Source organism: Molothrus aeneus, chromosome 10, assembly GCF_037042795.1.
Source record: "Molothrus aeneus isolate 106 chromosome 10, BPBGC_Maene_1.0, whole genome shotgun sequence".
Classification (NCBI taxonomy): Eukaryota; Metazoa; Chordata; class Aves; order Passeriformes; family Icteridae; genus Molothrus; species Molothrus aeneus.
This window is the reverse complement of record NC_089655.1, coordinates 10,548,114-10,575,086: the sequence shown is the minus strand read 5'-3', so window position 1 is coordinate 10,575,086 and position 26,973 is coordinate 10,548,114. Positions and strand designations below refer to the sequence as shown.

The window sequence follows — 26,973 nt, the reverse complement described above, 5'->3', positions numbered from 1 at the left end:
TATTTTCACGTGCTGATCTGTCCTGTCTCTGTGTCAGTTGAAGAGTCTGGTTCATCAGAGTCTGATTAAGTTCTCTTGTCACAGCAGGGTCAGCTTCTCTCCACTGCGTATTCTCCCCATTCCTGTGGAGCTGCCTGTGTCCCACTGTGCTGTTCTAAGCTTTCTGAATTGGATGAGCATCAGCATGCACTCATTTCTTACTGGCATAGATCTGTCAGCTGCCTTCTTGTAGAAGTGTGATCACGTGCACATTACTCTGGTCTCCACATCACCTACCAATTGCTTAATATACATCCTCTGCTAGGGTTAATTTTCTGGGATTACAGCTCAATTTCTCTATGCAAGGTACAATACCACTTGCACATCTGACCTTTTCTCTGAATTATGCAGAGGAAATAAATCTCATTCTCCTCCTGTGGAATCCAAAAGAATCCCTTCCTTCTCTCAATGTGCTTTATTCCTTTTTTAACTTCTGGTCTCTGTCTTTTACTGCTCTTGTTTAAATTTTATTTGTGGACTCAGTTTGTCAGTTGCTGGTTTTGAGCAGAGTAGCAACATGTGGTTGGTTTCTTTATTCTGTTTCTGGGTAAACTCTGAACTTCTGTCTGTCCCACAGAAGTCGGAAGTTACCATTTCCTCAGGATTCAGCTGTCCAAAGTTCTCAAAAATTTGAGTGGATATGGTGAGGTTAATAGCTATAGTTAGCCATCTCTTGAAATGTTGTGCTGAGGAAGTGGAGGAGCAGGGCCATTCCAAATGTGAAGCTGATTTGCAGTGTCTGTCACACATACACACATGGAGCTGCCACTGCCAAGAATTGCTACAATGAATGTGTACTGTCCTCAGAATTGTCATGGAACCCTCAGTTTCTCTCAAGCTACACAGGTCTCTCTTGTTCAATGCTTCACTGTAAAATATATTTTCTGACTGTTATTTCATATACTTTACTTTGTGATTATCTTTGTGATGTGTAATATTATATACTGGTAAGCATGTCTGATGTACACATTGGAATATCACCATCATCACCCATGAATGGACATGCCAAAGCTAAATGTTGACCCTGAAGAACTTCCCCAGTGCTTCTGCTACACTGTTAGCCAACCCAAACACGTAATTGTTCACAGTATGGCATTGAAGCTAATGTAAAAATTATTATCCATTGTGTCCCTGCAGTATTTTTCTACACTCACTGCTTCCCAGGATCAAGATTTCCCCACACAGTCTATACTCTTTGTTAGAGGAATAATCTTGTGTTTGGTTGGCCTGGAAAGAATCTTTATTCTCTTGTTTGTATATGCTTTTGCTGTAAGCAGGCAGTTAATTGATCCAGAACACACTGTAGCAAGAACCCTCAGCTTTTCACTATTGATTAGTCCTCGAATCATTGCCTCCTGCAGATTGTATTGATAATTGCTTTGTGTGTTCCTTTATGCCATCAATTAGACAGCCTAGCCCTGCTGTGCATCCTAGCAGATACACACCCATTGAACAGAGCTCCCATTTAACACTTCTGTCTTTAACATAAACCTGAGGTTGGTGATAGCTCTGTTTGTTTGCTGCCTTGGGCAGGGGCTGACTTCTGAACCACCTGATCAAAGCAATGGGGCTGAGCAGCTCTGTGGCTCACCAGACCATAAACAATTTGCACATGTGCTGTGCTCTCTTCTCAGCCTTCTCTAATTAGGGGCACATGTCAACCCTGACCTAAAGGAGAAAACAGATTTTGTCCTGCTTCCATGTATGCAACAAGCCATGTGCTCTGTACTGTCAGAAAGGGCAGGTAGACTGACTGAAATCTCTGGAGAATGTTCACCATAATTAGTATCTCTGAAAAGCTCTATTTCCTTTAAACCCTTGAGAGTGATGGTGAAAATGGGTGATTCGGAATTCAGTGCTGCCTCTGCTTTAGTAAGATGCCATGAATTTATTCCTTCATTCAGATCTTGAAATTTTATCTCATTTGTAGAAAATCAGGTTTATCCATCTTGATGGATATGAGCAAATGTGACCTGTCTGTATGTATTAAAATAACCTATAGAAGAAGGCAGACATTCATGCATGGGAATGAATCTAGTGTAGCCTTATGGACAACTGAAGTACTTTGAAAAATGAAATTTTCACCATATATATCATAATGTTTTCAGCCATTTCAGTTTTGTCTGCAATTCTAAATCACTGAAAACAGGCAAGAATGAAATTGAAAATCATGAATCTGCATAAGAGTCTTGGAAGAAAATCAAGTTAATTTTGGTTTGGTCTAAATATTATCCTCAAAATCTGAATTTTCTGGATTTTACTTTCCAGTGTACACAATGTAAATTAATATATGCTTAATATAGTTATAAGAGCATAAAAATCCTTAGTCTTGATGACTAAATAAATAATTCTGTTTCTGTGATTTCTGTACTGTACTGTTTTCTCTGCATCAGGTCAATAAGAAAAAATACTTGACCATTTTTGCCTCATTTTCCTGTGATTTCTTTTGTTATATAGAGTTTATCTAAGCTGTCTGACTTTGTTTCTGATCTCAGGCCATAACTCACTGCGTTGTTGCTTTGGACTCATTCATGTTTCTGTTTGTCACTGAAAGTTTTCTTTTGTTTCCAGGTTTGGCAAGAAATCCCGACCTGCAATGTATGATGCAACCCCCATTGCTTATGAAGATTACAGCCCAGATGACAAACCTTTGGTTACACTGATTAAGACAAAAGATTTGTAATCTAGTGTATCTTTTTTGGATTATTTTTCAAAAGGATGGGCTACTAACCTAATTTAAATATTTTTAAGAAGAAAGCATAAGTAATTTAAATCATTAGATGCTTCAGAATTTTCTGTAGAATATTTAAGAACCAATTTTCTGCAGCTTTTAGTTTGGAAAAATATTTTAAAACAGAATTTGTGAACTTCATGATTTACATTTTAATGTACCTTGAGCTCTATAAATTATAAGCTTATGATAGTGTGTGCTTTTTTCTTGGTAGACACTATTACTAAACCCAGATGAGTTTCTTGTGGTTGTTACAGAACAGAAAACAATAATTAATGAGGAGTTCTTTATGAAATGTCAGTGCCAGCTTTCTCAGTAGAGGTAGGAAAAATGTGAAGCATAATATGATATATAATATATCCATTAATTAAAAAAGTCTAAAATGTTTGTGTTGTGAAAAAGAAACTAGTAAAAATTATTATTCCTAATCTGAATGAATTAGCTTTTGCCTTATTCCATGCATGGATAGATAACCTATTCCTCCATTATTTCCTGAAAGTTGCTAAAACATACTCTTGAGTTGATGTTTGACATTTTTGTAATAGTTATTCAGGCTAGGCCTTGTATAATAATTAAAGTGCCTCTTGAGGCAAAGTAAGGGCATGATCCTTTAAACATTGAAATCAATGAGAAAACTTCCATTGAATTCACTGGATATGGGATTGGATCCTACAATTGGACTGAATCTATATTTTTCTTTAAAGGTTAAAGTTTTTTTATATTGTGAGTAAACTAAGCATATGGTTTGAATTGTTTGTTTCCTAAAGGTTGTTGATGTACAGTATTGTTTCATGAAATATTGTGTATTTCTCATAGTGCTTCTTATTTAGGATCAGTATGGGGTTTTTGTGGCTGTATTTGATCGCTTATGGGCGTCTTAAATTCTTGCTTATTTCAGAAAATACTGAATAAAAGTTAACCAGTGAAGATTGCAGCTGTTTCTTTGTTTTTCTTAATTTCAAACTGAAGTGTTGTCTATAAATTTGAAAGGACGTGAGCATATGATGCACTATAAATAATGCTAAAATATGACATTCCAGCAGTTAATCTGAAAAGGGGAAAAGGGTTTGTTTTATCAAGGTAATCTCTCAGAAGTGAGATAAATGTAGGTCCAGAGCAAAGGCACAGTCCTGAATGTGCATGTGCAGGTTAGTAACACCATTCTGTGTCTGAATTACAGAAATGTCAAATGCTCCTGAGAAATCCAGAGTACCTTTCCTGATATCCTGTATCTGCTACTATGGGCTTTCAACAATGGTGGCCCAAGACAGTGATTATTAAAAAGAGGACTGAGGAGCTCAGATACAAGTTTAAACTAGATTAATTCTTCAGGCATGGTTTTCTATAACAGAAGTATTAAATTTGCATCTGGTGGCTGGCAGATGATGTTTTTTTTATTGGTAGCTTTCTGCTGTACCAATATATTGAAACTTTTGTTTACTGTGACTTCTAGGAGTCTTTTGAGAATGCTTAAGGAAGAAAAATCGAGAGCAAGCTATATCCTGTACCATGTTTGGTAACTTGAGCAGAAAAGGGGCACTGTTGTAATTGATTTGTTAATCAAAGGAAAGGAAATATTAATTCTTCAGAATTTTTTGCCTTTTCAGTCAGTAAAATATTGGCTTGTAAATCTATATAAAGTAGGGAAACAAGCAACTCTGTTGTTTTAGGGAACATACATATTCATGGTCCATATTTTACAAGAGAGATGTTGCAATGAGCAGCAGCCTTTCTGCATACAAATCACACCTTGGCAGCAATTCTTGACCAACCTATATTTCTCTCAATTGACTGACCTGGATGATAAGTAATTTGTGAGGAGCTATTTTCCTGTCAGCTTGAAGCCTCTAGCTGCTGTAAATCATCCTGTGCATCCTGTGAATTGTACTCTGAAAATTACTTTGTCTCCTTCCAATTTATTTTATTGAACTCTGATGGCATGTTATGCATGCACTTGTGAGATATTTGTGAGGCACTGCACTGCCTGCCAGATGGAGCTGTCCTAAGACCTGGAGGGAACAGACCCATCTTGTGTTTGTATCCCAGCTCTGAATCTGCAAGAACAAGTTGGTTACTGTCTTTGTACACCAGATCGTGTCCTGAGAACATACATGAATGTGGGCAAGGGACACTGGTTATTTCATATCCTTTTCCCCAACCATATGAGGTTTGCTCTGTACAGGGAGCAAATACAAATGTGTATAGCAAATACCACTTGCTGTTAATATGCTACACTTTTTCTTTTTCTCTTTCTTTTTTTTTTTTCTTTTGCCCCTGTAAATAATCCAGTTGCAGAAAGGGCTAATTGTATGTCGTCTTCCCCTAGCAATGGGCTAACAGCCTCCAGCTCCTCCTGCACAAGTCTCTGGGCTTGACATTAACTTCTAAAACTTGTGTGTAGGCACACAGTTTGTGGTGATTGGGATGGGGCTGAGCTGAGTCTCATCCCCAGTTGGTTTCAGCTGTGAGCAGCAGGTGAGCAGCACTGACAGCAATGAGCCATGGAGTGCCCAGGGGCACTGACCAACCACCAAAGGGAGCAGAGGGCACACAGGTGCAGGGCATCAACAGGAGGGGATAAAAGGCTGGGCTAAAGAACAAGAAGAGCAGTTGCTTGCAGCCTTCTGAAGTGACCTGATGTTACTGTGTATGGGCAGACACCTGAAGCATTCTGAAGTGGTAAGGTGTTGCTCTGTATGGGCTTGGGAAGGAGATGAGGTCTCCACACCAGCCAGGCCTGCTGTGTCCCCAGCCCACTCTCACTGCAGGGGCAGTGCCAATCACTCTCTGGGTGAGGGGCCTGGCCTTTCTGCAGCTGAGTGCAGACCATCCCTCCCTCCTGGGGTTCTGAGAGCCCCTCTGGGTCCCTGTGCCAGGTGGGACCAGCAGTGGCAGCAGCGGCCCTGCTGTGAGTCACAAGGGGGCACTGCCAGCCCCATCCCTCATGTGGGCAAGTAGGCAGAGGGTGAAAGGCCTGGAGATGCAGTCCTGACTCAGCTGAGGAACTGTTTTCAGCTCTGTAACCCTGTTCTTGTTAGTATATTAAACAATGAACTTGGAGGGACACTCATGGCTGGGGAGGGGATGTGGGAAGGCACATAAGAGGTGAGAGGTTGCAAGGAGACCTGAGGCTCCTGCATAGCCCTGTGCACTGTCAGTCAGGGCAGGGTAACACCCTGTTCCAAACCCATCAACCTCATTTTGCTGCTCTCCCTCCACTGCAGCTGCGGCCAAATGCTACACTGGTGTGAGGGGAATGAGAGCTGAAAAGAGACTTCAGTTCAATAAGTGCATCCTCAAACAGTGAAAGTCTCAGTGTGGTTAATACCTTTGAAAACAATGGATTTTAAAGACAATGTGTGTGATGTTTTGGGGGAAAGTGGCTTGGTGTCCCTGGGCATCTAAAAATACACAAGATCTGACCATAGGAGTAAACAGTGTTTGTTTTAGTGAAGTCTTGTGTTGTGACACTTCTGTCACAGAACTGATGTTTTCATCTTGTCTCAACCTCATTTCTGGAAACAGCATGGCTTTTCTCCAGCAGGGCTTTGCTGAGAAATGCCTGAGCAGTTATGACATTCCTGAAGATATGTAGTTTCTTCTTTGATAGCAATAGACACCTGATGAGGAATAAACTCAACACCTCTGAAAATTATTCTGTGTGAATGACTGAGAGGAATTGAAGAGCCACTCCTCACTTGTGTTGCCAGAGGGAACTTCTTTTCCCCTTCATGTGGCTAAATCCTTCTGCATCCAAAATTTCTCAGAGATTCCCTTCTCATGTTGCACACAACCACCCAGCAGAGCAGACAGGCACATTGCATCAGACTGATGCACATCCAGCCTGTCCTCCCTTTGGGTGCCTCCAGCCTCGTTTCTGTGGGAGGCATTTGCTGTGTTACCAGCTTTGGGAAGTTTTTTTTCACTGCTGCCATGTTTTTGAGGTTCATGTGCTGCTCAGGGCAGCTGGGCTGGAATTGCTGTTTGTATAGAACTCTGCTCTTGTATTCCTGACCTCACAGGGGGTGCAGAACTATAGTCCTCCCATGGGTCATGAAGGGCAGCTGAAAACCAGATAAATTCAGGGAAGAGTTTAGTCTCTCATGCTATGCTCTGCTATGAATAGTTAAAATAATGAGTGTATTATCAAGAGCTAATGAGTTCAGACATGTTCCCCAAATAAAAAATGGGAGTCAGGGCAGTCCAGTGTGTGCTTAAACCTTCTCTTCCACCCTGCTGAGAGAGATGTGCACTGACTTACAGCTTTGAGGCACCCTTTATTTTAAAACAAAATATGAACAAAATTCTTGTTTAAAATTTGTTTTCTCTCTCAGCATCCATTACCCTTAGGAAATGCTCTGCATGAGCAGGGGAGCAGTGAGAGAAGGGCAAAGAAGAGAGCTTATGCCAAATGAGAGACATGGAGCTGATCTGCTCTATCTGCTCCCTGCAAGTTTGTCTTCTGTCCCTTGAGACTTTGGCTGAGCATCTGCCAAAACCCTGTAGTTGTGTGGGGTCAGGAGGGGTGGCATAAAGCAGATTTGAGACACTTTTATGTCCATCTTAAACATCTCATCAGGGAGATGAGAGCAGCCAGAGACTGGCATCTGAGCAATCAGATGCTGCTGCTACCTGAGAATGCTGGAGATTGCTGCCAAGACCAGCAGAGTGAGATGTGCTCAGCTTCTGCTCAGTCTGATGTGCTGGTCGCTGGAGAGGCGACCCTCAGAAATCATCTTTGCACTTCTTGGCTCTCTGCTGTTTGCACTAGAGCTGATCCCTCTGGTGCAACTTCTGTGCTGCAGAATCCCCCTTGTAGGACCCAGCATATGAACCCTTTCTATCATTTCCCCCCCTCATGTTTTGGAATGGCTCCAAGTAGGTGAAGGTGATTCCTTCCAACAGGACATGGGTCAACCAGTGAAAACAAACAAAACTTCAAAGCAGCTATGCCACATCCAGCTTCATCTGGGCTCAGCTGGCTTCTTTTCTTCTGCAGTGCAAAATAGATAACAAATATGACCTCTCTGGAAAAGTCAGATTTCTCTGTTATTATGAATTCCACTTTCAAATCCTCCTTTTAAGACGTTTATCATAAGATGATTATTGTAAATAAGCTTCCCCTTTAGCAAAGAATAAATCATCAAATAGGCTTTGTTTGGTGAGATCTTTGGCAAAGGAATGTAAATAAATAAGCTAACTGAATAAACTTCTTTATCTGATGTGCTGAGCAGAAAAGGCAGCAAAGTTAATAATTTAGGAAAATAAGCTGGACTGCTGTGCTTTCTTCAATAATAGACCAGTGTAAGGAAAACAATCTGCTCTATCTCGCTGAGCCTGGACTTTTTGCTAGCATCCCACAGACCATGAGAGATCCTGTTTATCACTCTGGCAGCAGTGCTGTCTTGTCAAGGAGATGTCCTTCAGCATAAATTTTTGATTTGTTTCTTTTCCTGTGGACTTGTCTACTTCCTGTCAGAGGCAGCTCCTCACAACAGGACAGAGATCTCTTCTGAGGTCAGCTGTGGCTTCTCTTCCATCTCCTGGGAGTAGAACACACACGGACAACAGTCTGGATCTACAGGGTCTTAAACTTTGGACTCCATTCATGTGTCCTTATGAGAAAGTTTGCATGTGACTCTGCATGGATCTCAGTCCAACACCACTCAAGGAAATGAGTGTGACTGTTCCAATTTTCACCATGGTATTTTATTGACTTATGGATTTGAAGTAATCTGACATAAATCTGCCTGGAATCTGAGCCTATAAGCCAAATACAAGATGCACAAGGTAACAAAAATGCATGTAGCTTCTGTGAAAAAGCAAACAGCCTAATGCAATGGAGGTTATTTTGGCATGTAGGAGCTGCATACCAATTAGTTTGTCAGCAGAGTATTTTGTTCTCGCCCCCATTTGTAATTGTTGGATATGTGATCACTGTGGGTGCAATTTGGCCTCCTAGAAGCTTATTTTCTATATGGTATTGGGACAGAGAGAGCGCAAACTCATGTTACAGTTATGGTTCTTTCTCAGTGAGAACAGAGGGATATATGGATGGGTTACAGAGAGCAGAAAGCAGCATCAGCTTGCTGAAAAGGCTGTTTGTAGATCCCAGTGTATGGCCTTGATATTTATTCTACAGATCAGTCTGAGGTTGTTGGATTTGCTATGTTGCATCTGTCATATGAATAAGGCAACCAGCCAGTAACTTGTCATAATGCAGAATAATTTAATTCAAGGATTTTGTACCTAAAATGTGCTGTCCACAGTGTCTTATTTGTGGTCTGTACATGACACCAGTTCCTCCTATTAATTTAATTTGAACATTTATTTCAGTTGTTATGCCTTTGTATGGCATTTGCTAGAAAGGTCTGTCAAAACAAAGCTGACAGAATGTCGTGTAACTAAGGACAGATCTGCTTTCCCATGTGCCTTTTATGCCATTTCACTTTTGTCTTGCCATGAATTTGGACTTGAGGTTGTTCTACATATGAAAGATGATGACCAGTTATTTTTATCTCCAGTACTCATCACATTGCTCCCCTCTTTCCTGGTGCCCTGTCTTGCCTGTGTGCAATAAGGACAAAGACAGGAGGAGATTTTTAGAGGGCTGAATTAGGTGTGGAGTTTATCAGTTTTCCTCTGTCTTTTGTTCACTTCACTTCCATGGAGAGAATATTTTACAATTCCATGGAGATGCCTTAATCCTTGAAAGATTTGAAGGGTTATTTTTCTTTAATGCATGTGAGATTTAAAACGAGGTGATAAGCTAGCAGTATTGACAGACATGTCAGGTTTAAATCAAAATGTCTCACAGCTGTGATTTACTTAGTGATATATGTTGCTGAATTTTGGAAGATTTCATTTGGAATACACTATTCAATGGTTTAGATTATGGAACGGTAAATATGGTGATACTTTAATAACGTTTTGGAGTTTCATGCAATGAACTACAAAATTTCTGTAAAAACTGGTTAATGCTATCTAATTTACCCTCACTTTAGGGGACTGCCATCTGTAGAGAAAAACCAAAATTCACAACAAAACTATTGCCCTACCCTGGCATTTGGCCTGGCAGTATCCATGTTTTTCCATTCATTTTTCAAGAAGCTCTGATTTTGCATGAGGAATAAAGCCATATTCTCTTTCCCCATAAGGCAGTACCTCTCAAAGAGGGCAGAAACTGTGGGCAGAGAATTATCAGACTTTAAATTAGCAGTTAAATGTGGTCTTCATTCAAAAGCAACTCAGCCTTGAGATTTCTGAGAATTCATTGTCTCTCTCTTTTTTGTTTATGTCTCTGACTTACATCTCTCTCCTTCAAACTCTAGTGTCAAGGGTGATTTATGAGTGCAATTTTCTGTGTAATATTATGTAGCAATAGTTGGCAAATCCCTTCCCTCAGCAAGGGGATGTATTCTTCTTTGTCAGACACCAGAGAGACACACAACCCTTGAATCTCTTAAAAAAGATGATTCTTTTTGAAAGGAAAAATGCAAATCCCATCTCATAATAACTCATAATTACTTATAGATATGTTACATGTACAAAAACTGCTCTGACCACATGGAATTGGCATTTTCATGTGATGGATCCACTGGGAGTCCCTCCGACTGTCTCGGGTCCGGCTCTGTAACCAATCTCTTGCTCTTTGCTTGGAACAAGCTCTGCATGGTGCTGAGCAAAGCCTGGGAGACCAGCTGCATTGCTGTGCTGGGCACTGTTCGTGATGAAATTTAAGCATAAGATTGGTGAAGGACTTTGGAGGTTTGTTAACTTTCTGTTATGCATTTTGTCTATTCTAGGGTTGAAGTATTTTTGCATTTATAGAGCTCTTTGAGTTGCAAGACTTAGTAAAATCTTATGTGAAATGTTGATGGTATCAGCCTTATACTCTCATGAGGCGTCTACATTCACTGGTTTTCAAAAACTTAGAAAGGACTCAAGTCCACTAAATTATTGTACATAAGAGGGTGATTCTTGTGCTTTTCTGGATGATTTATAAATCTCTATTTACAATCTTTATGTGTATTTGCCAGAAAATCAGCTCACATCCACGCAGCGGCACATGTTGAAATTCTTCCTGGTAATGAGTGCAGTGCCCAGGTTAGGGACAAAGAGGGCAGCCCTTTTCTAGCTTACCTGTTTGCCTTTTCTTACTTGGGACTGGGGTGAACTGAAGTATAGTTTCATCCTCGAACTCTGCTCTGTTTCCTGACTCACCCATTTTATACTCTGTGATCACTGCAGAATAGGGAATACATGCCCCTTGTCCTACAGTGGTCTGGGTTTTCTGCCCCTTTCTGTGCTTGGCCATACTCAGCCATTAGGGTGTTACTGGTACCAATTGTTGGCTGTGGGGGACAGTGAGTGCACTAAACAAATGACACCAGGGCTGTTGCACACTCTGCCATGAACAGCTCAGCTGTGTAATTTGAAAATTACCTGGGTTTAGCTCTTAAACAATGCTTGTGGGCACAGTAATTTCCAGGGAATTTGGATTGTTGCAGCAGGGCTCTATGTTGCCATGCTCAAGGGGGGGAAGGGGAAACATCTCCTGGATTGCCACACAGCTGACCAGTCTCCCTAAGCCTATGAATAACTGCTGGGGATGTGTCACTGAAATAGGAAGTGTGGCTTCTGGTAACTTCCTATTTTAATGGATAAAATTGGGTACTGGAATGGTGAAATCTAGATGACAGATTGCCAAATCTTCTTGCTGTAATGATGCTCTGCAAACAAAAGTTGCGATTTGAGACTGTCAAAAGACTTTTTCCTTGTTAAGTTTTCTTATTCTGAGGGAATATCCAGTGCATGTAAAATTGCCCACAGTATTATTTATCATTTATCATTCTTCATGCATTTTTATAATTTCAGTCTCTTCAGTCACAAAACCAGCTTATCTATATAGACATGATTCTTCTCTCTCTTATGTTGTTAAAAATTAGAAGTAATTTGAATTCAATTCACGGAATCACATCTGTGCAACTCAGAAAAGTGTCATGATTAGGAGCTATGCAGATACCATGGATTTAACCCACTGTAAAATTGGTGTAAGGGTCATCAGGATCTCTGTACAGATTTGTGGAGGTACATATTTCTTTTTGTCACAGATAAATAAGTACTAAATAATCATTATGGGTAATTAAAAAATAAAGACAATACAGTCAAAGGTGCACAAGGTGGACAGGGGTCTTAACAGGTCTTGTTTCAAGGCTTTCTGGACTAAGAGAGAACAAATGTGTAAGCATCTGGCATGTGTCAACCCAAAGATTTTCTGGCGTTCATTTTCTGCTGCTTACAAGATTAATTGGTGCATTAAGAGCTGGACTTGAGCTTCTTTAGATTGTTCATGCAAGATTTGCTGTTGGAGGCTGCCTGGGAAATATCAGTGTTCCTGCAAGGAGGTGTCTGGCCAGCAGCTGTGCCAGCGGTGACGCGGTTGAGAGCGTTCCCTGGGGAGGTGACGACTGATCCTCCTGTCCCGTGTTCCTGTCCTCTCCTCTGCCCTGCGTGCCATCACTGCCCCCACACCCTGGGTGGGGTTCTGCAGGAAGCAGGAAATTCTCGGGACTTTCCCCTTGCTGCCTCTCTGCTCGGAGTGCCCCTTCCTCTCTGGGACGCTGCCCTTGGCCCGGCCTGCTGCCCTCAGCGGGCCCCACAGCCGGACTGGGCACGGCCGGGGCCTCTCCCATCCCCGCTCCCGGATGGCTGCAGTGCCCTCAGCCGGGGGGCTGCCGATCACATCCGCCTCTCCGCTCTCTGCACACGCTTTTCTCGCCGCCTGTGCGGCCCAGATTCCATGGCCTGAATTCCCCCAGGCCGGCTGGCGCTGCCCGCTGGCGCGGGGCCGCCAGGCACGGAGCCCAGAGGCCGCGGCCCCGCAGCGCGGCCGCTGCCAGCGCCCACAGACTCGGCCTTTCGTCCCCGGGGCTGGCCAGGGAAAAACAGCCTTGGTGCTGCTGGCCCGAGGGACTTGGCATCCCCAAAAGATCAACTCTGTGTTTGCTGCGAGGCTGACAACCCTGCTTCCCTCGCTCACCCCGGCTCCTGAGGGGACAGCGGAGGGGCTGCCTGGCAGAGGCAGAATAAAATTTGCTCCCCCTTTCAGTATCGTGTATTTTGTCCTTTACAGAAGTGTTGTGCCCCTTTAAATGTATGCAAGACCTTTGCAGCAACCTTCCTTCTGCACTCACTCATTGACCTGCCATGGCTTTGGTGCTTTATTTTCTCTGCTGCTGTGAGCAGGACCAGTACAGTGCCAACATGAAGGAAAAGTAAGATCAAATGTCTCTCTGCCTTTTTAAAAATAAGACCTCTAGAGGTGATAAGAAAAAAGGGGATATCACATAAACATGGCCAAATACTTCACTACCATGGAATGCATATTCCATGCTTTTATTTAGTCCATCCATCTCCAAAACTGAACTTTTGGAAGAGGAAGGGAAGTAGCTATCCTGGTACTTGGGGAAGGTGGTGGGGTGGTTAAAGCTGAAGGGGGAATCAGAAGCACTGCAGCACACAGGTAATTAAAGACACCTGGTTGCTATGGGAATGCCAGCAAGAGCTTCCCCAGCAAATTGGAAATCAGGACCTCATTTTCCCTGGGAAGCACATGGGGATGGGTGGGAGAATATGGTACATCCACACCTGAATTATCTCCCTTGACTGGGATACTTACTGCTGCCTCAATTTCACAAATCATTAACACCACACTGCTTCAGGTTATAGTGTCTCCTGATGCCATTTAAAAATACCTGTAAAGGGGATATGAAGCAGATGCATTGGGAGCAGAAGTGCCCTCTACTGAACCACCTTTGGTGGAGCTGCACTCCCATGTCTGCATAATCATCTCTATGCACCTATACAATCAAAATGAAAATGATTACTAAATAACATTAGGGATTATACAGTAAGCAGGGATGTAAATAAATTTTCCTTTCAAAATACCAAAACACAATACTGAAAGGAAATCAAGGGCCTTTGAAGATAATGTGGTCTGTACTTTGCCAGTATTTTAATGAAACATTCTTACTGGGAATTGCTGCTAGTTTAACAGTGACCATGCCTGAGGAGATCCCTGGCAAGGAATCAGAACCAGACCTTTAGATGCTGCTGCTCCCAGCAGAGGGTGTATCTGTGACCACATGTACATTGAGGTTGTTTCTCAATAGCCTCTGAACTCTGCAAATGATTGAGACCCCTCAAACCCCAGGTTTCTGCTGTCAGTGTTTGTTTGCAAACTGCCAGTGCTCTGATACTGCCCCTGGCTGCCCTTGCCTGCATCCCATGGCTGGCTGTGGTGCTGGAGCCCCAGCCTGACTGTGTCCTCCCCAGGTAATGCCTCACTGCAGCTCCCCCAGGCCCAGACTCCAAAGTGTGCACCCTGCCATGGGAACTGGAAATCTCCAGCTTGGGTGTTCCCTTTGCCATATTTATATGACATAAAGTTGAAGCCATGCCATCCTATCCAGCTTTGTCATCTACATGAGATGAAGTTCTACATAAAAATAAATTTATTGTTACCTTGAATGTTAAAATGTAATAGTTGTCAGAAAAACCAGTTTGAATTACTTGGATAGTGTATTTTGGGTTGCTTAGGCACTAAAAATTTTTTCAGAGAAATATTGGAAAGCTCAGATGAGGTGTCTGGTGCCATCTATGCAGGGTAGCCACGTTTGCTTCAGGTGATTTGACAAAGTGTTTAAGAGTAACAAGTATATTTAGATTTTGGAAGTATGCTATTAATTACAGCACTTTACAGAACATTAAATTTGCTAATTAGGCAAACACTCTACAAAAGCAAATACAAGGTAAAATGAATTAATAATAAAAAAAGGGATGTGTTTAATGAGTTCTGTATGCTTTGTAAACTTGCATAATCAAAAAGAGGATCTTGGAAACAGGACTTGCGAAGTCTGCAAAATATTTGGGGAAGCAGCATTTAAATAACTGAATGACTCTTCTAGTTGTGTTTCAGTGAGAAATAAGTGCTCCTAAAGTTAAATTGAGCTTTTGAAGTCAAATAATTCAATGGGATCAGCAATTGGATGAGTTTAGTTAATTAAAAAGGCAATGCTATAGTTAAAACCAAAAGAATTTATTTTTCTTTTCAAATGCAGAGGAGCCATGTTGCTATAAAAACCTTAAATAAAATAATCCTTATTAGTGGATGAGATGGTGCAAAAGGAAGACAAACCCAATAACTAGAAGCCATTAAAAGACAAAAAATATCCTGGAGTCACAGGAAATGCTTCAGATTTACTATCTGAATAAAAGTGAAATTGGTCCTAATGCATCCAATACTCCCTTTTGAAATGCAAGATCTCCCCTGGCTCCAGTATTTCTATCCTGTGAGCACTGAAAGGAAGGAGAGTGAGAGAAGTGGGACCAACCTGTCTAATGTATTGCAGTCTTTGAAAAGAATTGTCTTAACTCATTCTGAGAAGAGAAACTCCACAATTTGGCACAGTAAAAGGAAAATTAATAGAAAAAGCCCCTGTATCTTCTTACAGGCACATTCTGGAACATAGTACATCCTGGAAATAGGAATTCACACTATTTATTTAAGTCAAAGCTCTCTGACTGGCTTGGAGCAGGACCCTACCTAATGCAGAACAGCTTAAATACCAAATAAAGAATGATGCTTGGATTAAAATATTAGAAAGTCTAGGTAGAAATGACCTAATCTTAGCGAGATTGTGACATGAACTCACCCAAGTTTAATGAATCATTCCCTGAGCTGGGCTTTGGCTGGTGCCTGACCACCCCAGCAGCACCTGGTCCAGCTGAAAACCAAGTTTCCTGCAGAGGTGTCATGGGCATGACCAAAAAGGCAAACCAGCTGAATTTCCTGAGACAGCCCATGGTGCAGAGCACACCTGGAGACTAAACCAACATGAGCAGAAGGGCTCAGTAGCTCTCTCGTCCCCATAGTGCCACTTTGCTGTCTTGGTGAGGCTTGTGGAGGATGCTGGTGGGGCTCAGGTGTTCAGATTGCTTTCTAATCAACAGTTGGATTTGAAAAATTTGCAGCTGAGCTTCTCCCCATGTGAGCATATTCCTGCCTTCTCATACAACTAAAGCCCGAAGCTTACAGCATTCATTTTCTCTTGTTTTCATATCCTTTTTTGAAATTAAGTAATTCATTTGTTCTCGTAACGTGCCACCCATTTTGTAGCAAATGCAAATTTCCCTCCCCAATTGTTTTAGTTTGTATAAAAGTCATGTAAACCAAGAGAGAAGCAGCCTCCAGCCCCAGGGTTGGTTTCCTGCTAATTTCAGATCCTGAACTTCCTTTGTGTGCCCTGCTGCTGACAGCCTGGGTTGTGCCAGCTCCTAGCTGGTTCAGGAAATGGTGGTGGGTGGATTTATCCATATGGCAAGGGTCGATGAAACTGCTCCAGAGCTCACTTGAGGAAGAGCGAGGCTTTTAGAAAAGGCTGGACTGTAGGCACTCGTGCAGGAGTGTAGGCACCAGTTGAAACAAACAATGGTGTGACAGGGACATGGTGTTTCGAAAGAGTTCTAGTGGGCATCTCAGCCAGAGGCTGGTGCAGAATTAGTGCTTCCCTTCCTGGAGGGGAAGGAAGGGGGTGATGCATCAGTAAATGGAGCTGCAACACTTGAATTGCTTTTATCAGGCCATCACTGCCCAGGGATGAACTGGTGGAATCTTTCCAGAAACAATCTAAAAGTTCATGTAAAGTTCATGTTCATTGAGTCTTACTCTGATCACATCCAGCCTCACCCAGATCCTGCAAGGTGTTGGTCCTTGAGATGGATCCTGTGGCAGAGCTGCCCTGCCAAAGGTCATGGTTTGTCCACAGGTGAGCCTGATGCCTGTTTTGAGAAAATTCCCTTCTTTTTCTTTTCCTTGCTATTCAAAACACTGACACAGAAAGGATACCCTGTGTCCCCGGGGTCACACACCCACATTGTGTTGGAGCCTGGCTTGCAGCCTGTGAGATGTGGTGGTCAATGCTCAGGACAAGTATGACATGGGCTCCTCTGGGTTTTTAACAAATCCTCCTGCATCCAAGCATGAGGCATTACCCAGGCAGCCTCAGGTGAGCAGGGAGGGCCAGGGGCAGCTTTTGTGTCTGGAAAAAAATGTTCCTTGGTGCAGCTTTGGAACCTGCAGAGACTTTGCTTTTCTCTGGCATTTCTGGCCTCCTCGGGGAAGAGCAGTGCCTGCAGACCTCTAGAGAGTGTGTGTGTCTGTCCTTGTGGGTGCTGGGGGATGCCCAACACCATGAAACAGCTGAATGTGGCCTTGATGCTGGTTTGGTGCTGGCTCCTCGGGGACCACCCCGGCACTGACCGGGCAGGGGGGATCCTGCCCTCAGCTGGCGGCTCCCTGTGACCCCGCACTGCCAGCAGCTGCGGCCTTACAGAGCCCTTACACGTCCTACGTGCTTGGCAGCAGCTTGAGCCACCTGCAGAACCGGAGGAAAAAGTTTCAGCTGTGGTGAGGCAGTGTCCCATGGGGAAGGCTCCTCTGAGGGGGGGCACCCTCCCAGGCAGCGCACGGCGAACGCCATGGGGAGACCGGGACCGCTGCCCGAGAGGCCGTGAGGGGCCGGGACACGCCGGGCTGTGGCAGCAGCTGGGGGGAGGCGCTGTCCCGGTCACCACAGGCATCCAGGTGGGATGTTTGCCGTGTCCGGGGGATACCGTGCCCAGGGAATGGATGCCGTGCCCGGGTGGTGCCCTACCCAGGTGGGGCGGATGCCGTGCCCAGGCGGGATGGATGCCGTGCCTGAGGGATGGCTGCCGTGCCCAGGTAGGCTAGATGCCATGCCCGGGGGATGGTTGCCGAGCCCGGGGGTGCCGTGCCCGAGGACCGGCGCTGCCGGGCGGGTCCGCGCGTGGCCCCCCACGCGTGGGCGGGACGGGGCGGGGCGGGGCGGGGCGCGCGCCCGCAGAGAGCCGCGCGCGGCCCCGCTCGGCAGCGCCTCCCGGCCGCGGCACCATGTGGCAGCCGGCCACGGAGCGGCTGCAGGTAGGGGGGCCGGCCGGGCTCCGAGCCTCGGGGGGCGGCGGCGGGACCGGCGGAGCATCACCCCCGTACCGGGAGTTCGCGGCAACTTCTCCCCCCGCCGGCGCGGAGGGCGGGTGTGCGGGGACACGGGACACGCACGCACACGCAGTGCGGGGCCGCTGCCCCGGCGGCATCCCGGGTGTCGCTGCTCGGCGGCTCCGGCGCTCCCGGCGGAGTTCGGTGCCGACCGCGGGCGGCGGCGAGGGACGCGGCGCCCGGGGGCTTCTCCGGCGCCGCCTCGGGTGAGGGGCACCCCCGGGCCGGCCCTGCCTGACCCGCGGCAGCGGGAGGGTCCCTCGGAGCGGCGCGGGGGATGCGGAGCCCCGTGGGAGTCCTTTGGCACCCCCACGCGCAGAGGTCGGGATGTGTCAGGGTCGCCGGGGTACCCCCTTGACGCACCCTCCGGCGGCGGTCGGGTGTGCGGTGCCGGCTCTGCCGTTGTTCGTGTGGCTTGTATGCGTGTTGCATAGTCCGGGGAAAAGCGAGACAGGCAGAGAGTGAGATGAAATAAAACTCACTTTGTAGTTCCACTGCGTCAGTTTCATGTAGTTTTCCAGGGCAAGTGTCGAGTGAGAGAGAATTGGATATCTCGGATAAGAATCAATGGGCACAGCAGATGACAAGAAAAGGTTATTACTACTTTTGCAATTCAAAATGAGAATTTACTTTGAGATCATCAAGCAGAAAATTCAGCAGTTTGATTTGAGTTGGTAGTAGAGCCAAGCTGAGAGATCTATGAGCTTTAATCTTCACCAGCCAGTAATGGGAATAATTCCCCGTCTGAAAAAGCTATACTTTTCTCTACAATGAAAAGCTTGATTTTTAGTGGATAGAAATGGGGTACCACTTACATAGTTGATGGATTCCAGGGTAAAACTATGTGTGCATATTATTAGTTATTTCTTTCCCTGTGTTAGTCAGAAACCTCTGAGCTAGACACAAGTGGCAGGATGCCCTGAGTGAAGGAATTAATGGTCTTGGGTTCTTTGGAGGGAGGGGTGTTCCCTGGGGAGATGCTGATGCAGGGGGCAGACCTCAGGTGAGGCTCCACCCGGTGGCTGGTGACAAAGGAGAAGGTGAGGGAAGAGAAGGAGAAAAGGAAAGCCTAGGTTAGTAGCGTTGTGCTGGTCTGGATTGTACAGAATGGCTTTGTGTCCCCTTGTGGAACTGTTAAAATAACAAGGTGCTATTATGACAAATATCTGATACTGCCTAAAAGAGCATTCGAGGCTAAAGAGAACCAAATGTTTGTGTTTTGCAAAATAAGCTTGTAACCTTGTTTAGCCTTGTTTAGCTGTATCCTGTGCACTGTTAGGGGTTTGGCCTTAGGGAGCGGGTGGGAATGGCTCTGTGCTCTGGGGAACCAGGGCTGTAAGGAGGGGAAGTGATTGATCCCTGGGCTTACCTGTTGCAGCAGAACCCAAGCCTGTAGCAAGGGGAGCCTGTGCTCCTCTCTGCTCTTGAAAGGGAGCCACAAGCACTGAAGTTCTCAGCTGTGGCCACTAACTTTGTGCAAATCTACTTTGGTTGCCTCTGGCTGGAGTCTCCAGGCATCCTGGGTTGATCAAAATGCTGGGTGCCTGGAAATGCACTTTTTGCCAACAGGAGTTTCTGGGGAAGTACATGAATAACTGTAGATGCTCTAAAAAATAAAGAAATCAGGGGCACTCAAAATTGCAGAATTAAAGGATGCTTTGGATTTGTGCCAGCTTCTGAAATGGGGAGAAAACCTTGGAAAAGTCATAGGAAGCCCATAATAATTCTGTGTTCACACAAGGGGCTAAATAACAATGTAGCGATTTGTGGACAAAATGAAAGCAGTGATGCTGGTGTAACTAGGATGAGATCCTGAACTGAAACCTTAATCCTAATCCATATATATATGAGCTAGAGTTACATGGGCAATAAACTATCTAATAACCCCAACCCCTCTGATTTTTTTTTTCCTCCAGAAAACCCTTGAAGCCTGGTTCTTTCGAGTAGTTTGATCTCCCCTTGACATGTTGTGAATCATCAGCCTGGCCAGAACTGCTGGCAGCGCTGCCTGGCCCCCTGAGGAGAGCTTGTACACACTATAAATGCATCTTTTCCCCCTTCTTCCTCCTGCTCAACATCTTAATTTAGTTTCAGGTGTCCTATGTTGCTCTCTTTGTCCCAGGCTCCCTCCCTCCCAGCACATAACTGCTGTGAAACAAATGTTGGTGCTGTGGGGGTGTTGAAGGGGGGCCCTCTGCTTGTCCTTGGCATCACTAACTCTCTCTGGCTGACAAGCAAGTGTTGTGAGGCCCTGGGTGTGGGATTTTGGTTGTAGCAGGGTGGTTTGTGGTCACTGGGTAGAGTAGATGACGTCTTATGGTCTCTGTTAATGTATTCTAGGATTACAGTTATGGCAAGTCACTACTGCAGGATATTTAGGAGATATATAATGGCAGATACAGCCCTGTCTTTTACATCAGGGTGATGTATGGGTGCAGGAAGTGTGGAGCTGGCCCAGCTTTCTTGATGTTCTAATGTGTGCATGGTATGTGACTTAGTTTTGACACAGATGTATCTTGTGTCAATACCCAGCTGTGGGGGAGTGCAGGTCTGTTGTTAGTCCGTGGTGTAGCTCTGTACTAAGTAAAACGGCAAAGAAAATATTTTCATCTCTCAGAATATTTCTTTTGGCCTGGTTCAGTAAGGGAAAGTATGAACTGCCTTTGGAAGTGGATGCCTCTTGGTACAGGTCAGTCCTGCCCTCAGAGCTAAGGCAAGCTGTGTGTGTTTAACTGAAATGGCAGTGGCCATCGCAGTGTGAAGGCTCCTGTCGTGTTCTGACCAACTGTGCCATGGTCCTCAATTGCTCTTGGGCCTCCTTTCCCAGTCCCACTCAAAGGATGACAAGACTGCGTATTCCTGGTCTGCCGCCGTTCACGCAAAATCTCCTGTTCCAAATGTGCTCAGTCCTGTCAAGTTTCATAGTTTGTGCTGAAGTTTTTGGCATTGACTGGATGGTACAATTCCAGTAGTGAGGTCAGCAGCAAAGCTCACGTATATGCAATAGGAATGAAGTGTCATCAGCAGCTGGGTTACAGAACACAGTGAGCTGGGGCATGAGCTGGACTTGTCCCCACTGCTGTTGTGGCCATTTGCTGCTGAAAGCTTCATCTGCTGCTGAAATGTGCCCCCCTTCCCAGAGCCTTGGTTTCTGGCTTTGCTGGAATAAGCTTGTTTTTTAATTTGGGTTTGTTTTTTGTTTTATTTTGTTTTTGTCAGCCTGTCTCTATTTCCCTCTGATGGAAGCTTTTCCTGTTATGCTGCCATTTAATGAAGAAGCCTCTCTGTTTCTGGAAGATATGTAGAATTGAATTAAATGGATTAGAAGAATAACCTAGAAAGTGTAGATATTGAGGTTTCTTCTTGAAAATATAATACAGCAAATCCTGCTTTTGCTTTTTCTTTCTGTTCACTTTTTATGATTCTTTCACTTACAGCAATATTGAAGTTTCGTCTGTTTTCTCCAAAGTTAGTGGGACAGGCAATTACATGTGAAATCATTCATCTGGGATGTTGCAGGAATATACCACAGGGATCAGCGAGTCTCTGATGTGGTAAGAAGATGATGATTTTTTCAGGTAATACAGGATTAGCATTATTCACATTTAAGAGAGATGATCTGGGACTGTATCTGTTTGTGAGACTTTTTTGCTTCTAATTTCTGTGGTGGCATTCCTGGCTTGTGTTTGGCAAAGTGCAGGTGAGTGTATGGAACATGTGTGTACCTCCTAGTCTTCTCTGGAGCAGCAGCCAAGGTTGCTTGAGGTATTTAAAGGTCATTCCCTCTGCTGGGAATGCAGAGACTCCAGTCTGGAGCTCACTGTACCTGCATGATCTGATTGCCTTGCCGTGTTTGCAGCAGACCTTATCAATGGTTATAAGCAGTGGGCACTGATTTGTGGCTTGATGTTTGTGGCATTGGCACTTGTTGAAATGATGCCAAAAATATTGTGAAATCTTTCTTTAAAACTATTGCCAAATGTACCTCTGTGCCTGGTTCAGCAGCCCTTGGCAGCACAGCTGGGTTTTGGAGCTGATGGTCTCAGTGATGCTCCCGCGAGGACTCTGAAATGGTGTTTGAAAACAAGCAAGGTGTTCTCACAGCCTGAGAGGTGGCTGCTATTTGCTTTGTAACCTAATTTTTCCTGGAAGCTTGATGCCAGACATTGTTTCTAGATAATAAATCCCAGTGGGTGCATAGTTTCCAAGGCTGTGCTGTTTATAAGCCCTGCTTACAAGTTTCCCTGCTTCTTTTGACACATGTGGGTAACAGGGATCACCATGTTCAAACAGCTTTTCCCCCAGAGCAGCAGTGCTGGTGCTGCCCAGCCTTGGGCTGTGTTGCTGGATGTCCCTGAACTGAGCCAGGCTCATGAGCCATCTTTTTGGAGAAGATCTCACTCTGTTTCTGTGGGTGATACAGGCGGTGGGCTCAGATGAGTGAGGAGGGGAAGAGGGGAACAGACAGGGGTGCTGTGTCATGGAGCTTTGGGCTGGACACTGCTTGGCTTCATACAGGCATGCAGATGGCCAAGTGTTCACAGTAGGACTTCAGTGATTCTCTGTCTGCTCGTCTGGAAGTTCAGTATTCTGATTGGAACCCACAGTTTGGGGCCATTTTTTGGCAAGGATTTAATAATGGATGGCTATAGTGTATTGTTAGAATTTATTTCTTTCATAAAGTTCCACATCTCTCCTAATGTGTTGTGCAATACTGTGCAGGAGAGCTGTGGGTGGGCAAGATGAGATGAAGTGAAGCGGGTGATGAAGGGCAGGGAGTTTCAAGTCCTTTACTGGGGCAAGTTGGATTTCCTTAACCCCAGGGCTTAATTCTGCCATCATATAACTTGTGCAGGTCCTCTGAAATCCATGAGAAATAAGATTGTGTAAGGTTACTTTACCACAGTCTTTGAGTGGCTGCTGAAGTGTACTTCCACGTTTTTACAGTACAGCAGTAAAACAACAGTGTAGCTGTTAATGGAAGTGAAAAAAGTGAAAGCAGCAGCATTGGGGTGCTGCTGCTCACCTTCAGGCTGGGCTGTGAGCACTGTTATCCAAGGCCTCATAAACATATTGCTTTTTTTACAGGAATTTGTTAATATACCTGTAGCCTTGCACCTTCAATCTACTTTTAAATTTTGTGATAGTAGACTGTTGCTAATTTCATGTATATTACATGCATCCACTACCACTAGTATACACATCAATTGCCTTTCCTGTATCAGGAGCATTGAAAAGATTTTTCACTAAAGAGAAGTGAGCTCTGGGTAGACTTAACACATGTGTGATGGTTTCTAGGTGATCACAGCCACTGTGGTTTGGTGACATGTTTGCATGTGTTCAGCTGTAATGTGTTTTTAGGTGCTATTGGTGCCTTCAAAATGAATCTTCTAATCATTTTCAGTGTTCACATGCATATGTGTGTTAAAAATAACAGCATAAAGTCAGTTAAAACAATAGTTTTCCAATTTTTAAAGCATATGGAAAGCCTTTCTAAGCCAAACACGAGCTAGTTGTAAGCACACAAACAGCTGTCTAGGCAGAAACTCCTGCAAGACATATATAGCAGGACTGATACTACTACTGAACTCTGGTTTCATTAAATATTATGTCAGAAGGAAAAAATGGTAAGTATTTGAAATTTAAGCATGAGTCATGTGGCTGCAAACGTCTGAAGTCTTACAGCCCGGTGTTTTGGCACTGTATGGCTTCAGGATATCTTTCAAGGCATCAGAGTTTTGCACTCGTTTGCTGCTATGACTTTACAGCAGTCAGGAATCTTTAAAACAAAGCTCTGTGATTCCAGGAGGCTCATCTGGCACCACTTAGCTCAGGCAGTTCCTTTTTTCTACATTATTTATTCTTTGTAGAAAATGAATGTCTCTGGAAAAATGTTAATTTTGGGAAGCATTCTATGACCAAAAGAAAATCAAAATCAGTGAGAGCTTTGTGGAAAGCCCCCTGGGAAATGATCTTCAGGGTTCATTTATAGTTTAATACTAGTTTCTGTTTATGAAAGTGCCAGCCTGTTTGATGACCAAGACAAAAAATTAAGCAGTGATTTCCTTGAAGAAAGGCAAGCTAAAGCATTCAGTCTAGTTCAGAATTTTAAGTGCCTGTTTCAGATTTTGTGTGTCCCTGGTGTCATCCAGCAGGACAGGGCAGTCAGCAGTGGTGTCCCAGACATTTCCTTCCAGGCATGGCTGTGTTTTCTGCAGACATGCCTTGGGTTGGTGCTGGGGTGTTGGGCTAGGTGTCCTCACCCTTACAGCACTACTGTGTTTTTGATGTGGCTTTGTGCAGGCAAGAGGAGAGTCTGATTACCCAGAGACAGGTAAGTGTGTAGCTGAAAAGGCCCTTTAAGCAATGTTTAGGACTTACAATATTTTTTTTTCCGGTAGTGCTTTCATGTCTAGGAATTGAACTTATTTGCATTTCATATAATAGCTGGAAGAGTTACAGGTGACAGTGTTAAGTCTTCTGAGCTGTTTCTGAATAAGTGCATCAGAACTCTTTGACCAAAGATGTTAAATGTGGGTGATTGTACAAGTGTCCTGAGAAGACCTAATATAATATTTCATTATTTGTTTTTCCTGCTGACACCCTGAAAATATGGAGTGGCAAATATAAATCTTTGCACAGAATCTGAAGGAAAAAAAAAAAGTTGTGTATTGCCAGTGTTTAATATTCTTTTAATGATGTTGCTTCTACAAAATTACACAAAGCCTCAGAATGACTAAGTTGGTCTCGTAGCACTGATGCCTTGGCAGCTGGTGACGACTTCAGGGGTGCTGGTCTTTGAAAAACCTCCATAAGTGTTTTTATTGGGACCATTTAAATAAATGTCCCTTTCACAGATTAAAAATGGCTGGTTTTGCTTCCAGGCAACGTGGGCAGGAGCGTTTCTAACCTGAGTTGCTGCTGGTGAGTTTTACTGACGGAGCTGTGCTGTGAGCACAGTGCTGCTGGGTTTGGGGCAGCACCAGGGCTGTCAGAGTCCTTGCACCATCACCCTTTGTGGCCTTGGGCCTGTGTTAAGCCAGACAATTTTCAAATGTCTCCTCACATGAAAACACTTTCTCCAGATATATTTGATGGGAGCTGCCAAGAACACTGAGAGCAGATAGAAATGTAATTAAGTGTCCTGAAGCTCAGATTTGTGGCCACCTCTTTCTTCCCATGCCAAGCTCCCTCTGGTTTGAGAGATGGTTGTTCCATACATCTCATGTGAAGCTTGCAGGATGACCCCAGAGTAAGTTTAAAAGTCTTCAGCTGGCTGTATTCAGCTTTGTTCAAGGCCAGGCTTTTCCAGAGAGTGTTTTACCTGGTGGACTGTGCTCTTGTGAAATCTTACCCACTCACTGAGTGTCTGGAGAGGAGAGCTGATGTTCAGTCTGGTCCCACTGGTGAGGTAACTGCTTTGAAGCTCTTGCAGTGGGATGTGAGCCAAACTTCACTGGGGTCAGTACCAACCTTGAGCCTCAAGAGCAGGGCAGAAAACCCGTCCATTGGACTGTTACATGAGATCCAGAGGGTTTGTATAATCTCATTTAAAATGAAAAATTCTCTCTGCTATGGAGCTTCCTGAGTAATTCTGTTGGCTGGAAGGCAGGATAAGAGGAGTTTGGGGTCTGTGAGGGGCCAAGATATTGTGATGGTGGCAACATCAAATACATCATCTGAACCTGCAAATTTCTATCTCTCCTTTCCCTCCCTGAGTCTGGGTGTTGAGGGACAGGTGGGAGGGTTGGATGCAACATTCCTTCTCTGAATGGCTACAGGGAGAGGCTCTCCAGAGTGAGTCTCAGCTGCTCTGTGGCTTTCCTCAAAAGCTGGGGACCAGCTTTCCTGCTGTCAGGATTAATCTGTGCTTTCTGAACTGATCATGATGACACTGACCAGAAAATGGTAGTTTCTTGGGGAGAGAAATCACCCTTCCCTCATTCCCTGTCATTCTGCTTAAGAAAAACAGGCAAACAAATTTTCTGCTATTATTTATCAAAACTGTCCCATCCAAATTAGTATGATAAACTTGGTTTCTAGTGTTGTGTTAAGAAATTTTGTCCTTGGTTTTCTAGTATTCCCTTCTGCTGGGGAGAGGAGCACTGGGAATTGTGTTATGGTGTGCTGGTTATTCTGGCTTTGGCTCTAACTGGAGAGTGAAAAGACAAGCAGCAAAATTGTTAGAAAAAAAATACATCAGACTTTGAAAACAGTGTTTTAATCCCTTTTCCTCTCATTTGAGGCTATTTATTTAACCAAACCTTTTGCAAATTTTAGCTTTTCCATGTGACATTTATTATATTTTTTCTGGTTTTTGACCAGAAAAGTACCTTTTGGAACTTAAGCAAACACCAGTTGGCAGCTCCCTGAGCTGCCTGGTTGTCAGGGGATAGTGTGGACCTCTGTCCCAGCTCGCTGCACAGTGTGTCAGCAGAAGACAGCAGTGAATTTTTTTGATCTTTCAGAAACTTGTCAGCTTAAGCATTTTTCTTTTTTCCCTAGTCCATGGGAATTTTCTGTGCCTGACTATAAATTTGAATCAGAAAATGCAGAAGCTTGAATCCTGTCCCAGTGCTTTTAAGAAGGAGCCCATACAGCGCAGATCTGTACAGGCTTCAGTTTTCACAGCTGTGCTCTGTTGTTTGGATTAGAATTAGGAGGAAGGATATTTTGAAAATTTTATGTTGGCCTCTTGATAGTGTGGCTGAAAGGCCCTATTGAGCTTGGTACTGTGTGTTTAGAAAATCCTGATAGTAAAGACAGCTTTGGTGCCTCCTGCTAGAACAGAGTGCTGGAGGGATGTGCAGTGCTGCTGAGGAGTGCTGGGTGCTTGCCCTTTCTGTAGGTAACAAAGAAAAAACCCATCAGTGATTTCTGAGACACCCAAAGCCCCGAGATCCTCCAGCCAAGGACAAGGCATAGGCACTGGCCAGGCCTTGAGCTGGGTTCAGGTTCACCCTTACTGAGCTGGGCTGCCTTGGAACTGTGGGTTTGTGGCCCTTGCTCTGCTCAGGCTGTGCTATGCTGCCATCAGCAGTGCTCCTGTTGGGATAATGAGGGAGGTGGAACACTCTCTGTGTCATTCTTGTTGATGGAGCATCATTGCTGAAGGCTGCAGAAG

General features: G+C 44.4%; 2 protein-coding genes across 3 annotated transcripts in view; both read left to right on the top strand.

The window, feature by feature from the left end:
• The window catches only part of DNER (delta/notch like EGF repeat containing), a 108,578-nt gene extending 104,881 nt beyond the window's left edge, over positions 1-3,697 (top strand). The window contains exon 13 of the mRNA XM_066556649.1: positions 2,611-3,697. Within this exon, the coding sequence (XP_066412746.1) occupies positions 2,611-2,722 (112 nt within the window). The 3' untranslated portion in view covers positions 2,723-3,697. The remainder of the gene's footprint in view (positions 1-2,610) is intronic.
• A 13,990-nt stretch (positions 3,698-17,687) lies between these two features.
• The window catches only part of PID1 (phosphotyrosine interaction domain containing 1), an 85,129-nt gene continuing 75,843 nt past the window's right edge, over positions 17,688-26,973 (top strand). Inside the window, exon 1 of one of the 2 annotated variants that reach the window (XM_066556521.1) lies at positions 17,688-17,774. In XM_066556521.1, coding sequence (XP_066412618.1) covers positions 17,745-17,774 — 30 coding nt within the window. In that variant the 5' untranslated portion in view covers positions 17,688-17,744. The remainder of the gene's footprint in view (positions 17,775-26,973) is intronic. The other variant, XM_066556522.1, reaches the window with a different exon arrangement.